Source organism: Nelumbo lutea, chromosome 5 (genome assembly GCF_056320005.1).
Source record: "Nelumbo lutea isolate HS-2025 chromosome 5, American lotus-T2T, whole genome shotgun sequence".
Lineage (NCBI taxonomy): Eukaryota > Viridiplantae > Streptophyta > Magnoliopsida > Proteales > Nelumbonaceae > Nelumbo > Nelumbo lutea.
In genome coordinates this window covers 38,053,652-38,066,310 of record NC_142688.1, presented here as the reverse complement: position 1 = coordinate 38,066,310, position 12,659 = coordinate 38,053,652, and the positions used below count along the sequence as shown (strand labels likewise).

At 35.6% G+C, this 12,659-nt stretch overlaps 1 protein-coding gene across 1 annotated transcript; it reads right to left on the bottom strand.

The window, feature by feature from the left end:
- Positions 1–340: 340 nt before the first annotated feature.
- LOC148851808 (uncharacterized) lies at positions 341–3,252 on the bottom strand. The gene is made up of 2 exons (XM_088942922.1): positions 2,236–3,252; positions 341–583 (listed from the first exon to the last, which is right to left on the bottom strand). The coding sequence occupies exons 1-2, from the start codon at positions 3,054–3,056 to the stop codon at positions 499–501; spliced, it is 906 nt and encodes a 301-aa protein (XP_088799048.1). The 5' UTR covers positions 3,057–3,252; the 3' UTR covers positions 341–498.
- Between the last annotated feature and the right edge of the window lie 9,407 nt (positions 3,253–12,659).

Genomic DNA, 12,659 nt, shown 5'->3' with positions numbered 1-12,659 from the left:
TTTAAGTAATCGTAGGGCATATGCTCCCCAGCCATGATTACGATTTGCCCTACTTAATAGTTTGTATTGAAGCCATGATAACCATGATTACGATTTGCCCTACTTAATAGTTTGTATTGAAGCCATGATAACCATGACTACGATTTGTCCTACCTAATAGTTTGTATTGAAGCCATGATAGCCATGATTGCGATTTACCCTACTTGATAGTTCGTATTGAAGTGCAGTTTGTGGATATCATTACCATGATACGCTATGGTCAAGTGAACAGGGTCCATTATGGAATCAACCTTACACATCTCTCACCCAACAAACCAAAGACAGAGGGGCAAAAGAGTCAAAGACCAAAGAAAAACTCACCACAGATTTTCCTTTTCCAGAATATACACATCATATTGAAACTCTTTTACAGGGTAAAGAGTAGAATTGTAGAAACCGTTTTCAAGCAAGCTGTTTCTAATAACAACAAACATACAGGAACATATGTAGTCTACCTATTCAAAAAGGGGACTCGTTGTGGTATCTCGTTTTGCTTTCCTTTGTGTTGAAGGGCCAGATAACAGGTAAGCAACCACCTACTTGCCTGCAACACAGAAGAATATAGATTAAGTGCATGCTTATCAATTGCCAATGTACAATGTATATTTGAACACCTTAATTTATGGTGGGTTACCAATCCAAGTAGCAATTCCAGGAGGTTTACCATGAGGCTCAGTTTGGAAGGAGTACAAATGTAAATATGTACAGTACAAATACATACACTTCTACATATTTGCATTTGTATTCCTTCCAAACTGAGCCTAAGGGATTTATCATTGAATGCATGCACTTCTTATTTAAGGACTCAGATACCGGATTCAGAATTATGTTTGTCCAAGGGTTTCACTTGGCAAGACGAAGAACAAAGATTTATTGACACATCACAGAAAACTACAAACTATGCTGCTGAATTTTAACGTACCGGTGCTCCTACACTTACCCAGTCACTCCAGATCTATTACCCACGTACTGTTCCTATATCCCTACCCACAGATCACTACCACTGTCTATTATGAACATCTTTTCATAAATGACAAGGGAGATATTCCCAATACATAATTGTAATGGTTCGTGGGTAGTGCTAGTGATGTGGGAACAGCTTGTGGGCAGCAGATCTGAGCCCTTACCCCGGGTGGGGGTGGGACCGCGGGATGTTGTGTTGATTAGTCAAAGTTCTCCCAAAATCATATCATCCACTCTGATATTTGAGATTTTGACCAATCAATTCCCTGGTGTGGATTTTGGTGAATTTTCATTGGTTAGCATTAAGTGTGGGGTGACGTGGATTTTGATGAATTTTCATTGGTTAGTATTAAGTGTGGGAGATCGGGATCGAGATTGATGGTTTTGGACTCTGACGACACTTCATCATATTGTATTTTAGTTTTAAGTCAGTTGTACATTTTTTAAAACCACGTACTTTACTAATCAATTCTCGTCTCTTAGAGTCTAATTAGATGAAAAAGGCTGCTCTTTCAAATAGGCAAACTTTAGGCTCAGTTTATTTGCACTGGTACAATTGCATGGGAGTGCAAATAGGATGAGTGTAAATTTTGGTTTAGCTTTATTTCATATTTGAGTTTATCTTATTTGTTTGTGAGAAGTAAAATAAGAAGCTAAATGATGTTGTTCTGACTTTAAATAAAAGAGAGTGGAGGTATGAGGAGGGTTAGTTGTTTTGGAGTATTATGTGATCCCCATTTTATATGAAAGGGAATTGAGATAAGAGAAAGTGTAAATTTTGCATTGGTAAGAGTACAAATCGTAATTCAAAGTAAAATAGGATGGCTAAATGATGGTGTCCTCACTTTATATGAAAGAGAATGGAGGTAGGAGGATGGCTATTTGTTTTGGAGTGAGGAAGAAGCAAGATGATGTGATCCCCATTTTATATGAAAGAGAATTGAGATAAGAGAAAGGTGATGCAAAATTTGCATCATGTAGGACTATAAATCATAATTCAAATAAGTAGATGCAAAATTTGTATCCTACCGTAAACAAACAGAGCCTTAACAGATTTTCCTTCTCTTCTTTCTCCCTAGTGTATTATAGATCAATTGATCAAACTGAGTTAATCAATCAATTTTGAGCCTAATGATTGATACCCTGATACTACTCAAAGAAGGAAATCATCACCATTCTTGTTTCTTTAAAAATTCTGTTATATTCATTCTAACTAGAAATTTAAGAACATACCCGCTTTTAATGCTGTTCCTGCTACTGCTCCTACCACTGCTTCCGGCGTTTCCTTTGCTCCCACAGTTGCTATTTGTTCCACCATCATCAGCCTCTCCTGAGACAGAGAACCTTTTCTTCCACCAATCCTTATCTACACCTCTCTCACTTCCCTCCAGCGATGGTCTAGGAGAAACTTTGGAACAATTACCCGTTATCGAGCTCTTCTTCTTCTTCTTCTTCTTCGATCCCATAGAAGTTGGGAAGAACATCTTTAAAAGAAAAACCCCACGATCCATGCTTTCAGTTCTCAAAATCCCTTTCTTATCATTTCTCCTTCCATTCCTTGCTCCTTGCTCCTTTTTCATCTTCCTGCCATTATTCAGATCACTATTTTCATCCACTGTCACCTGTGCTACCGCTTGCACAACTGGCTTCTCAACAATATCTTTCAAAGAGAGCTCATAGTTGGACTCGGGCATGTTTTGGATCATCTCCATCATCTCCCATCTTCCTCTGGCAATAGCCTGGGATCGGGATGTCGGAGAGAGATACTGGTAGTGGTGGTGGTGGTTGCGGCGGGGGTGCAGTGGTGCAGCTTCTGTGGGACTGGGGGGTGAACTTGTCTTCCACAACGGTGGTGACGAGACACCAGACTCATCATCTTCAACCTGTGTTTGAGTTCCGAACTCAATCGCACTGCCTCCTGCTCTACCATAATTCTCGTAATTCTGAGCCGTTCTTCGAACCCGCACGCCAAAGTCCATCTGGGTTCTGCCAACTTGATTGGAATTGGATGAATAGACAAGGTTCCTGGGAGGCTCTCGCCGGAGATCATGCATTGTTAGGGGAGAAGGGAGAAACCCAGAAAGGTAATCGTGGTTGTGTGAGGACTGAAGGACTGAACAGAGGTTGGTGTGGTCGCCCTATGATGGTCGGCCATTTTTTTGAGTTTAATTTAATGGAGAGTTAGTGTAGTGGGGGTCATGGTCAAGGCCTTCTAGATGAGGCTTACGTTGGCCCAATTCCCAAACCTTTCATCATTTATCCTTCTGTTTTCTTGTTTTATGAGAATTCCTGTTCTGGGTCCCTTCTCATCAATTTCTGGGTTACTATATTTAGACCGTGTTTAAGGGGGTATTAAGTCATGGGTGAACTTTCTTCATCCTGCTCTGCTTTCGGTTCGTCGAAATACTTGGAATTCAATGTAAATTTCGGAAGGCAGTTGCCAGAGTTTCGGATGGTTTGGGTGGGTTGTCCTATTCCTTGTTTATGCATGATTGTAACACATTGGAGGCCTGATCCGACTGCCTTTGTCATAAGAGACATTTGATGTATTAATTGTTGGCCCCACCCCATGTCATGTAGCCGTTGATGAGATGCCTGTTTCAAGTGGAGGTATTAAGGGATAAGAGAGGCAAATGATTTAGTATATAAGGATTGATCAATTAATAGTTTAATAGCTTAAGCTTTTGGTTGAAAGTGGTGTTATTTTTTTTTTTTTTGTAACTTTTATACATGTAGAAATTCCATGATTTTGGTGATTCCTCCATTCTCGCAATAATGGAAAGTATCACTTTTCTAAGTTTGAATAAAATTCAGTTCTCGGTGTTATAATAACAACAAACTAGCCAAATGTCTAATTCAACTCCAATCCCTCTGATAATATACTTCCATTTTCCAATGCCATTAAGACTTGGCCAGAAACTTTTTTACCTTGTGCTTGTCTGTTTGTTCATATTGTTTATCAATTTTCTTTTTCTTTCCATAAATGTCCAACTCCATTAAACAAAAGTTACAGTGAGCGATAAAATTATAAAATGTCCATGTTATTACTCTCTTTTTTTACCTTTCATCTTTTTTCTACCTTTAAACTTTAAACACAAACTAACGGCTACAAAGTAAGTGTCCCAAAGTGAGATTATTATTCCTAATGAACAAACCAAGGTGAACTTACTTTGCTGCCACTGATTTGCATTCGAAGTCTAACGGTAGAAGAAGATAAATAATGAAAAAAGAGAATTAGAACATGGGCATATTCATGATTTTACCCCTCACCATTTAGTCCCTCTTTCTTTTATGAAATTTGTAGCAGCGAAAGGACGTATCTGTCATTAAGAGGAAAAAAATGTCTTCAGCAGTCTTTATATCTTTAATGGGTGGACTAAATGGATCCTCCTGGGCCCTGACTTTTCTTTGATGCCGAGAGTCTGCAATTTGCATCAATATCCAGAGTCTTTCATTATCTATACTTCATTAATTAATACAAAAATTCTTTTACAATTTTTATAAAAATCTCTCTATAATGCAAGCTCAAGAAGTGGACCACGTAATAGGGCCGGCACATGCACACGTGTGAAAGGTTGCTAACACACACACAAAAAAAAAAGGTTTTTCTTTCTGGGGTTTTCTAGAAGAAATCCCTTGTATTGATCTGGTCAGTCCTCTCTTACAATCTACATTTTTGTATTCTTAATTTAGACTATTGTTGCGGAACAAAAATTAGCTGACGTGTATATATATATATATATAAATATGAATGAATCCCACTTCAAATTTTGATGCATTTATTTGATTAATATAATTATATATTGCTGAGGTTTATTTGGTCAGCTAAGAAAATGATGGACGAACTTAATTGGACAATAGGGTAAGAACAAGGGAGACTCTTGAGGGGATGACTTGTAAAGCTGTATGCCTGTGGTCTGGCCTGTGGACTTTTGGCCATAAAATGATGACCAAATTTCAATAGAGAGAGAGAGAGAGAGAGAGAGAGAGAGAGAGAGAGAGAGAGAGGAGACTAATAGCATAAGTGGGTTGGTTTAGTGAGATTATTAATTAATGGGTGTGATTAAAACAATCAAGAGACTGAGCTTTAGAATCAATAAACTAATAAGAAACTTAGAAGAGAATGATCAAAACTTATCATAACTTCCTCTTTTTCGCAATTCCCATGTTCATTGTTCATCATTATTATTCTCTAAACTCTAAGATGATTATCATATTAGCCCTTTAAACAAGAAAAAAATTGGAAAAAAGAAAAGCAGTGTCTGCCATTGTTAACAAGCTGCTAGCTGTTCATGAAATCATCCTCCAACAAAAAGAGATGACGAGGGGGGGAATACAAAGCATTGAAATTCATGCATCTTCGGGTTGATGGGGGCTGGGACGCTTATCTCAAGTAACAGTAGAGTGAAGATAAAAGCTCCCAACTGACCTAATAAATCATTAAAATTTTAAAATTTTAGAATGATTTGGGTGTCTTTTTTTTTTTTTATCTTTGAAAGATTCGTATTTATAAATTTATGTCTTTATCCACCAACCGCAAAGCTAGAAGCTGCATGGGTCTCAAGCTCTCAATTAAGAGGGTTGCTCCTTCAACAATCAATATGGCATAGTTGAGGGAACTTTTTTCCTTAGGCTATGTTTGGTTTGATAGAAAGTGATTTAAGAGTCTGGATCTTTTTGTTTTAAATATGCTAGTTGGATTTGTGACTACTTGTGTAGGATGGACTATTTTATTGTTGGCCATCCATCTTAATTTGTAGTTTGCTTTTTTTATATCTTTTCCTGTTGTTCTTGCTTTCAGTTTTAATAGAATTCTCTTTTCTATCTAAAAAATGTCTCCAATGTCTTTTCAACAACACTCTCCCTTTTATAAAATTAAGTGATTTAGGCTGAAAACAAGGTGGAATGAGATTTGATCTACTGGATTCAGATTCGATAGATTTGGAATATATTTATAAATTAATAGTTACAAGATGATCAAAATATTATAATATATTATTAATGAAAATGAGTTTAAAAGAAGACTTCCATGATACATGAACCTACCTCCTTGAAAAATCCAGTACTTCAATCAATTTTGCCAACAAACTTATATTAATATATTGGGGTGGGTCTGGATTGTATATGATTAATTATAAAAGGATTTGATATTTGAGATATAAATCTAGGCTATCCAACATAATTCAATCGATAAATAAATGGGTATTATTTGCAGATATGTAAGGTGGTGTTCTATAGCATGAATGCTTTTGTTTTCATATAATCAAAATATATTCTTGAATTGTGTTTTTGTTTTGAGAAGAAAAACAATTTGTTTTTGTTTTGAAAAGCCATTTATGTTTTTCAAATAATCAAAATGATGGTTTTTAAAATGGAAACAAATTTTGACGTGCAAACATGATAACATATCATTGCAGTGGTATGAGACAAGAATTTTCCTTTGAGGGGGTCAAGAGATAAGAGAATGGAAAATAAAGACTAGGTAAAATTTTCTATAGTGCATTTATGGGATGTATTCTCCATCTAAAATCGGACAAAAAATGTTTAGTTTAAAGTTAACTTCTCTTAAGATTATAGTTAAAATAATGTAAACCCTATTTTATTTTAGAGTGGGTTAAGATCGAGGCATTGTCCAATCTGACTCTATCATAGGAAAAAATAATTCATTCCAATTCAGGCCCAACATAAAAATCCAACCCAAACAATTTGTACTATCATAGGAAAAAATAATGGGTTACGTTAAAAGTTATAATATGAGTTTTCAACAAATCAAATTGAGATAAAGAAGTATTAGCTAGTGTGGTCAAGGTCAAAATTTTGATACGTATCAAACCCTATTGACCAATGTATATCATATCGAGGGCTTTCCAATATGCCTCTACAGGGAGTGTTTCATGTCACACCATGGTTTAGAGAATAGATGGGCCTTAAACCAACCCTTTTGAACCAGATTGAACAAAAAAAAAAAAAACTAAAAATAAAGGGACAAATGAACTTCGATACCTACTAGTGTATCGGCTGTATCTGTATTTTGAACCTTGCTAGTAAAATTTTCTTTCAAAAGCTTTGGGGGTGATTATTAGCCCAACCTGGTTGTAGATACAATGGATGGGCTACCCTTGGTTGTAAGTATAGGGATGGGAAAAGTTTGGGGGACCAAGGACCAACCATGCGATAACTTGGTTCCACCCTTGGATCATTGGATGAAAATATGTTTAATGTTTTTTTTTAAACAAAAAAAATTCAAGAAGATGCCTTTTGTTTTAGTTTTGAAAACGAAAGTACATGCACAACCAAAAATGTGTTTTTGTTTTAAGAACCAATTTATAAGGGTCAATTTGGTTTACAGGAATAGGGATCTGGAACCGGAATTAGAATGGGCTATTCCGATTCCAACTGTTTGGTTGAGTGGAATTGGAATCCCATTCCCATTCCTACTGGAATGGCCATTCCCCCATTCTCTGCCCCTCCATTGGGAATGAAATCCCATTCCTGCTGATTTTAATTCCCATTCCTATTCCTGTCTCAACCAAATAGATTATGGGAATGGACTATTCTGATTCCAATTCTAGAGGATTTTGATTCCAATTCCGATTCCGACTATGAACCAAACAGACCCTTAGTTTCAAAATTGCTAATTTGATTATGGGAATCACAAAAAGAAAAACAATTCATATTAGCCAACACCCCTTACATTATTTATTCCAATTGATCTAAGTTCTAGATGAAAAAAGTAATATGTTTTTCTAATATACTACTTGCTTTTGTTAAAAAAATGAAATTATGTGTACCCATATGACCCCATTTGTTTTCTAAGAAACTATTTGTTTGGGTAATTGCATTTATTCAAGTTATTTTAATTAAAAGTATTTTCCAGGTAAGTTAAATAATGACTATTTTTATCCATAAAATGTCATTATTAGAAAGGGTAATTTTGTTTATAATGCTGTGACAATTTTCCCTTTGGATAGGAAAGAAAAAGCAATTTTCCATGGGACACAGTTTACTACTCGGACATGGGATTGTTGGTCAATTGAAATCACTTTTCCATTGACCAACTTTCCCTCCATTTACGGAAAAACAAATGGGGCTCAATAGTGTTTTATTCATATGTATAATTTTGTTTTTCAAAACAAAAATGATTGTCACATCAATGAAAACAATATGAATTTGCAAATTTAATAGTTGGCTTTCTTTTGTTTTTGAAAAACAAGATTATATATATAACATAACTATAAATATTTAAGGGGTTCTTCATCAATATGCACGAGTTTATTTTTTAAAGTCTAAATTACAAATTGCCACCCTGTACTTTGGGCGTGATGACACTTAGGCCATTAGCCTACCAAACTCTTTTTTGCAATAGAGACCCCTTGAACTTTTGGATTTTAACACTTTTCCTCCCTACTCCATTGATGGGGTTAACAATGAAAAGAAATAACATTACTAAATTACCCATATGAGATTTCATGGGTTAAGAGCAAAAGCTATAATGATGAAAATGGGCATGCTGAAACACAAAATCGCTTTTGGGCGGGGATTTTGTACTTCAAAATCTTCAAAATCCCCAAGGCGTTGTAACCCAATCCAAAAGAGATAGTCTTAATATGTCCATTTTTGTCTTTTTATTTTTTTATCTTAATTCATTTGCATCTTGATATATCTTGTCATTCAGTACTGGTTATACCCTGTAGCAATCCAGACCCAATCCCTTGACAGCCTTAATAACAATCTACGGTCACCCCTATTTAGATTTCAGACGATTGATGGTGAAGGTAAAATTATTAATCTATCCAAAACAAAAGAAGTTTTTGACAATGTGGTTAGTTTTGTTTTTTGAAAACAAAAACAATTGTTATATTGATAATATTATATTGTTTTTGCTGATGTGGCAATTATTTTTGCTTTCAAAAATAAAACCAACCTTGGTGTTGAAGAATTTGGATTCAGTTCTCAAACCGTCCTCACAATACTTGCAGCCATACATTTGGAACATCTTCCCATGATATGCTAATATGACGTTTGTTTTTATTTTCAAAAAACAAAACTAACCATGTTAGCAAACACCCTCTTAGTAATATTTTTGATAGGTTAATAATTTTACCTTCACCATCAATCCCCTAAAATCTAAAGGTTTGGGATTGTTAAGATTATCAATGAATTAGGTCTGGGTTGGGACAGGGTTGAACCAGTCCTATATCAACAAGAAATATTATCAAGATTCTAGAACCATACCAAACCCTATAGGATCCAAAATTTTAGACCTAAAACCAAACTGATTGATTCTTGAAAAAATCGGGTCTGACTCAATAGACCTGATATAGGTTGATTAACTGAACACAGTGGCTGTTAAGACATTTAAATATTACATAACATAAATAATTTGTTTAGTTTATTATACATTTAGGGCTTGAATCAGTTTGGAAAAGGGTAGAACTGGTCCCAAACCAATAAGAATTGGGACAATGGATTAAGAACCAAAAGCAACCCATTACCCATTGATACGGATCATGGAACTAAAACGATAAAACCAGTACAATCGGTTCGGATCCATCTGATCAAACCCCGAGCCATTGGCAATCCTAATTGTTATCATAAAACAATGTTGGGGGGCTAAGTGCCACTACTCCTTCAAGTATAGGGTGGTAAAACATGCTTATTGGTCAAAACCTCCTCACCATGTTGTTTTGGATAAATTATAGACCCCTTGTACTATGGAGTCGATGACAAAACCCCCTATACATTTTTTTCAAGAAAGACCCCCCGAACGTTGGTCGTGAGGCAAGGGCCCCCCCTCCGTCAGCGTTTCGTCAATTATCTTTCGAAAATATTCTCTTTTCACTGTCGCCATAGTTTTAAATCCCCAAATTGCCCTTTTGAATAATTTTCAAACAATTTTACCCTTGTTCTCATTTTTACTTGTTTACCTTATGGGTGAAGTTCCCTTTTCTTGTCTACCATGGAGCTTCAGAAGCATAAGTGATTTCTTCTCTGCGTGAACTGCATCAATGATTATATGCTGTTGTATCTACAACAACTCTTTCTATTTCAGTGAATACACATCCATCTGGTCATGAGTTTTGATTTTGTTAGGGTTTATCTCAAGCGACAAGACCTGAGTTTTTTTTTTCCTTGATGCTTTTCCAGGTTCTTTGAGGTAATAGGACCATAGTTTTTATAGTTGAGGTAATGGTTGTTTATGCGAATTCCCAATCATTGTTAGAGTACAAATGTTATTTTTGTATTATCTGAAATTGATATGTGAAATCATGTTGCAAACAGTGGGATATTCTGCTTTTTGATCAGAGGCATGATGCATGAGTCTGTTTAGTGCTGTTGGGTGAATTCTTTCATTCACCCTTCATTATATTTATGACTGGTGATACTATTCCTACTAGGGTTAAGAATAAATTTTGATTGAATTTAACTTTATCCATGACTTTTTATTCATGGACTAAAGTGAATATGAAAACAACAAGTATGCTGCTATGTTCTCCCCCACCCCCAGCCACTATGAGGCATTAAATTGAGTTTCATGAATTTTCACATTTCATTTACTACAATGCTAAGTTTGAGCAAGTATGCTATTTATACATTGTATTCAAAAGGAAGACACCTAGCTAATGCAACCATCCAATGTAAAGGCCCAACATGTGGATGATGCTATGCAAAATGTACAACCTAAAAGTTACTTCAGGAAATGAAGCATTCAGTACAAATTAGTCCTCAAATAGAACTCTAAACCCATCTAAGAAGGGGTTCTTTCTGGAAACCAAAGATTTGGCATCTCTAACATAATACCTAAATCTCTAAGGCCCACATGATCCATTTCTAATCCACACAATATGCACATAAAAGTTTCCATTAATCTTAGTCTCTTGAATATGATAGGAGAACAGAATAGGACTTGAAGTAGGTTCAAGATCTCAACTCCAAAGGATTAGAGAATAATTGAACCTCCACCCTCATTGTTTTTTAAATTCCATCAGAACCAAATAGTCCTACATGACCCAATATCCTTTAAATTATATAACACTTAAGGGAGGGAAAAAATGGATGATGGTGAAGGATGAGTATATAGAGATAAGAGTAGTATAAATGCATCCAAAGTGGATCATATCATGGTATTGAAATTAAGTGGAAGATTCATTTTCAACCCTCTAATAAAACTCAAACCCTTTTTATGCATCTAACAATACCTATGTCTAACCCAAATTTGTCTAATGGTTAAGGGTGTGCAAATGAACTAGTTGCATGGGTAACTATAGCAACATTGTGTAAATGTATTGGTTGCACTGTCATATATTAGTGATAATGCTTGTACTCTACTTTCCATTTTCTCTAGATTAAAGTTCACGAATGAGTTTATCAATTTAGTAAGTGCAAATAATTGTAATTTATTCATTTTTATTGTAGAAATGAGTGAGTGTTAGCACCCGATTTTTGTTTGGTCTACCGCTTGAACCCCTAATTCACCCCAAACACTCAATCATATCTTTCTGATCTCTTCGAGACACCAAAAAAACCCAAATTCTAGGGCAAAAGCCCTCAAATCCATCGTTAAACATATCTGATGCCAATCCAATGGCCTTGATTAGCCCCCATTTACACCCTAACTTTTAGATCAAACACTACCATTAGATCCCTGACACCCTAAAATACCTCTCCATAAAATTTTAACTCAAGAGTCCTCCATTTACCCTTTCATCAAACCAAGATCCTTTTTGAGCTCTCTTAATAACCTGTAACACCTACAACCTAGATCCCCTTGGTCTTAGCACATCACAATCAATCAGATCACATCATTAAACCCCAGACACACCAAAACATCTACCTACAAAGTTTTAACCCAAAATTCTCCTATTTACCCATTTATCGAATTGAAATACTATTTTGGATTCTTTCGCCGACTTAAATTCCCTCAATCTTGACCCCTTAAACTGATCCAACATCACCATCCAATCCTAGACATCCTAAAATCCCTACTTACAAAATTTCAGCCAAATTCACCTTTATTTTCCCTTCTATCTAAAAAGATTTTATTTCAAGGCTATAAATTGACCAAATCCCTATCTACCCGATCTTTACCCATTTGGGCTAATTTGAACCCACCAATTTAGAATGTACAAAAACATCACCTTGCAAGGTTTCAACCAAAGCCACCCTCATTTTCCCTTCCATTTAAAAAGATTTTATTTTAAGGTTCCAAATTGACCAAATCCCTATTTACTCGATCGACCCAACTGGGTTAATTTAATCCCATTATTCAATGCAAAAATGACTAAGAAACCCTCCCCATAAAATTTGAACTAAAAATCCCCTTATTTTTTGCTTTGTTTGAAAAGATTCCATTCCAGCTAATTTCGTTAACCCACAAGTACCAAATCATTATGAATGCCCAAAAACTCATCCCAGCCTTTCATTTTATCCTAGAATCCCAACCTTCCATCAGGAACCCTGGGTTGACCCCTTTGGAGCCGATTGAATCAAATTACCCTTGATTTTTCACAAATACCAAATTACTCCTCAGAATCCTTAAAATTACTAAAATGCCACCATACCCTAGTATAAAACTATACCTAAGTTTCCCATTTAGGATAAAGGCAAAAACCAATCATTCACTCTTTTCTCCCTCTCGACATAGTGACAAATCTAGT

Excerpts from the sequence above, each read along its gene's own strand:
- LOC148851808 (XM_088942922.1), bottom strand. The coding sequence starts at position 3,056 with ATGCATGATCTCCGGCGAGAGCCTCCCAGGAACCTTGTCTATTCATCC. Across the intron at positions 584-2,235 it reads AGGAACAGCATTAAAAGCGG|GCAAGTAGGTGGTTGCTTAC; the intron begins GTATGTTCTTAA and ends TCTGTGTTGCAG.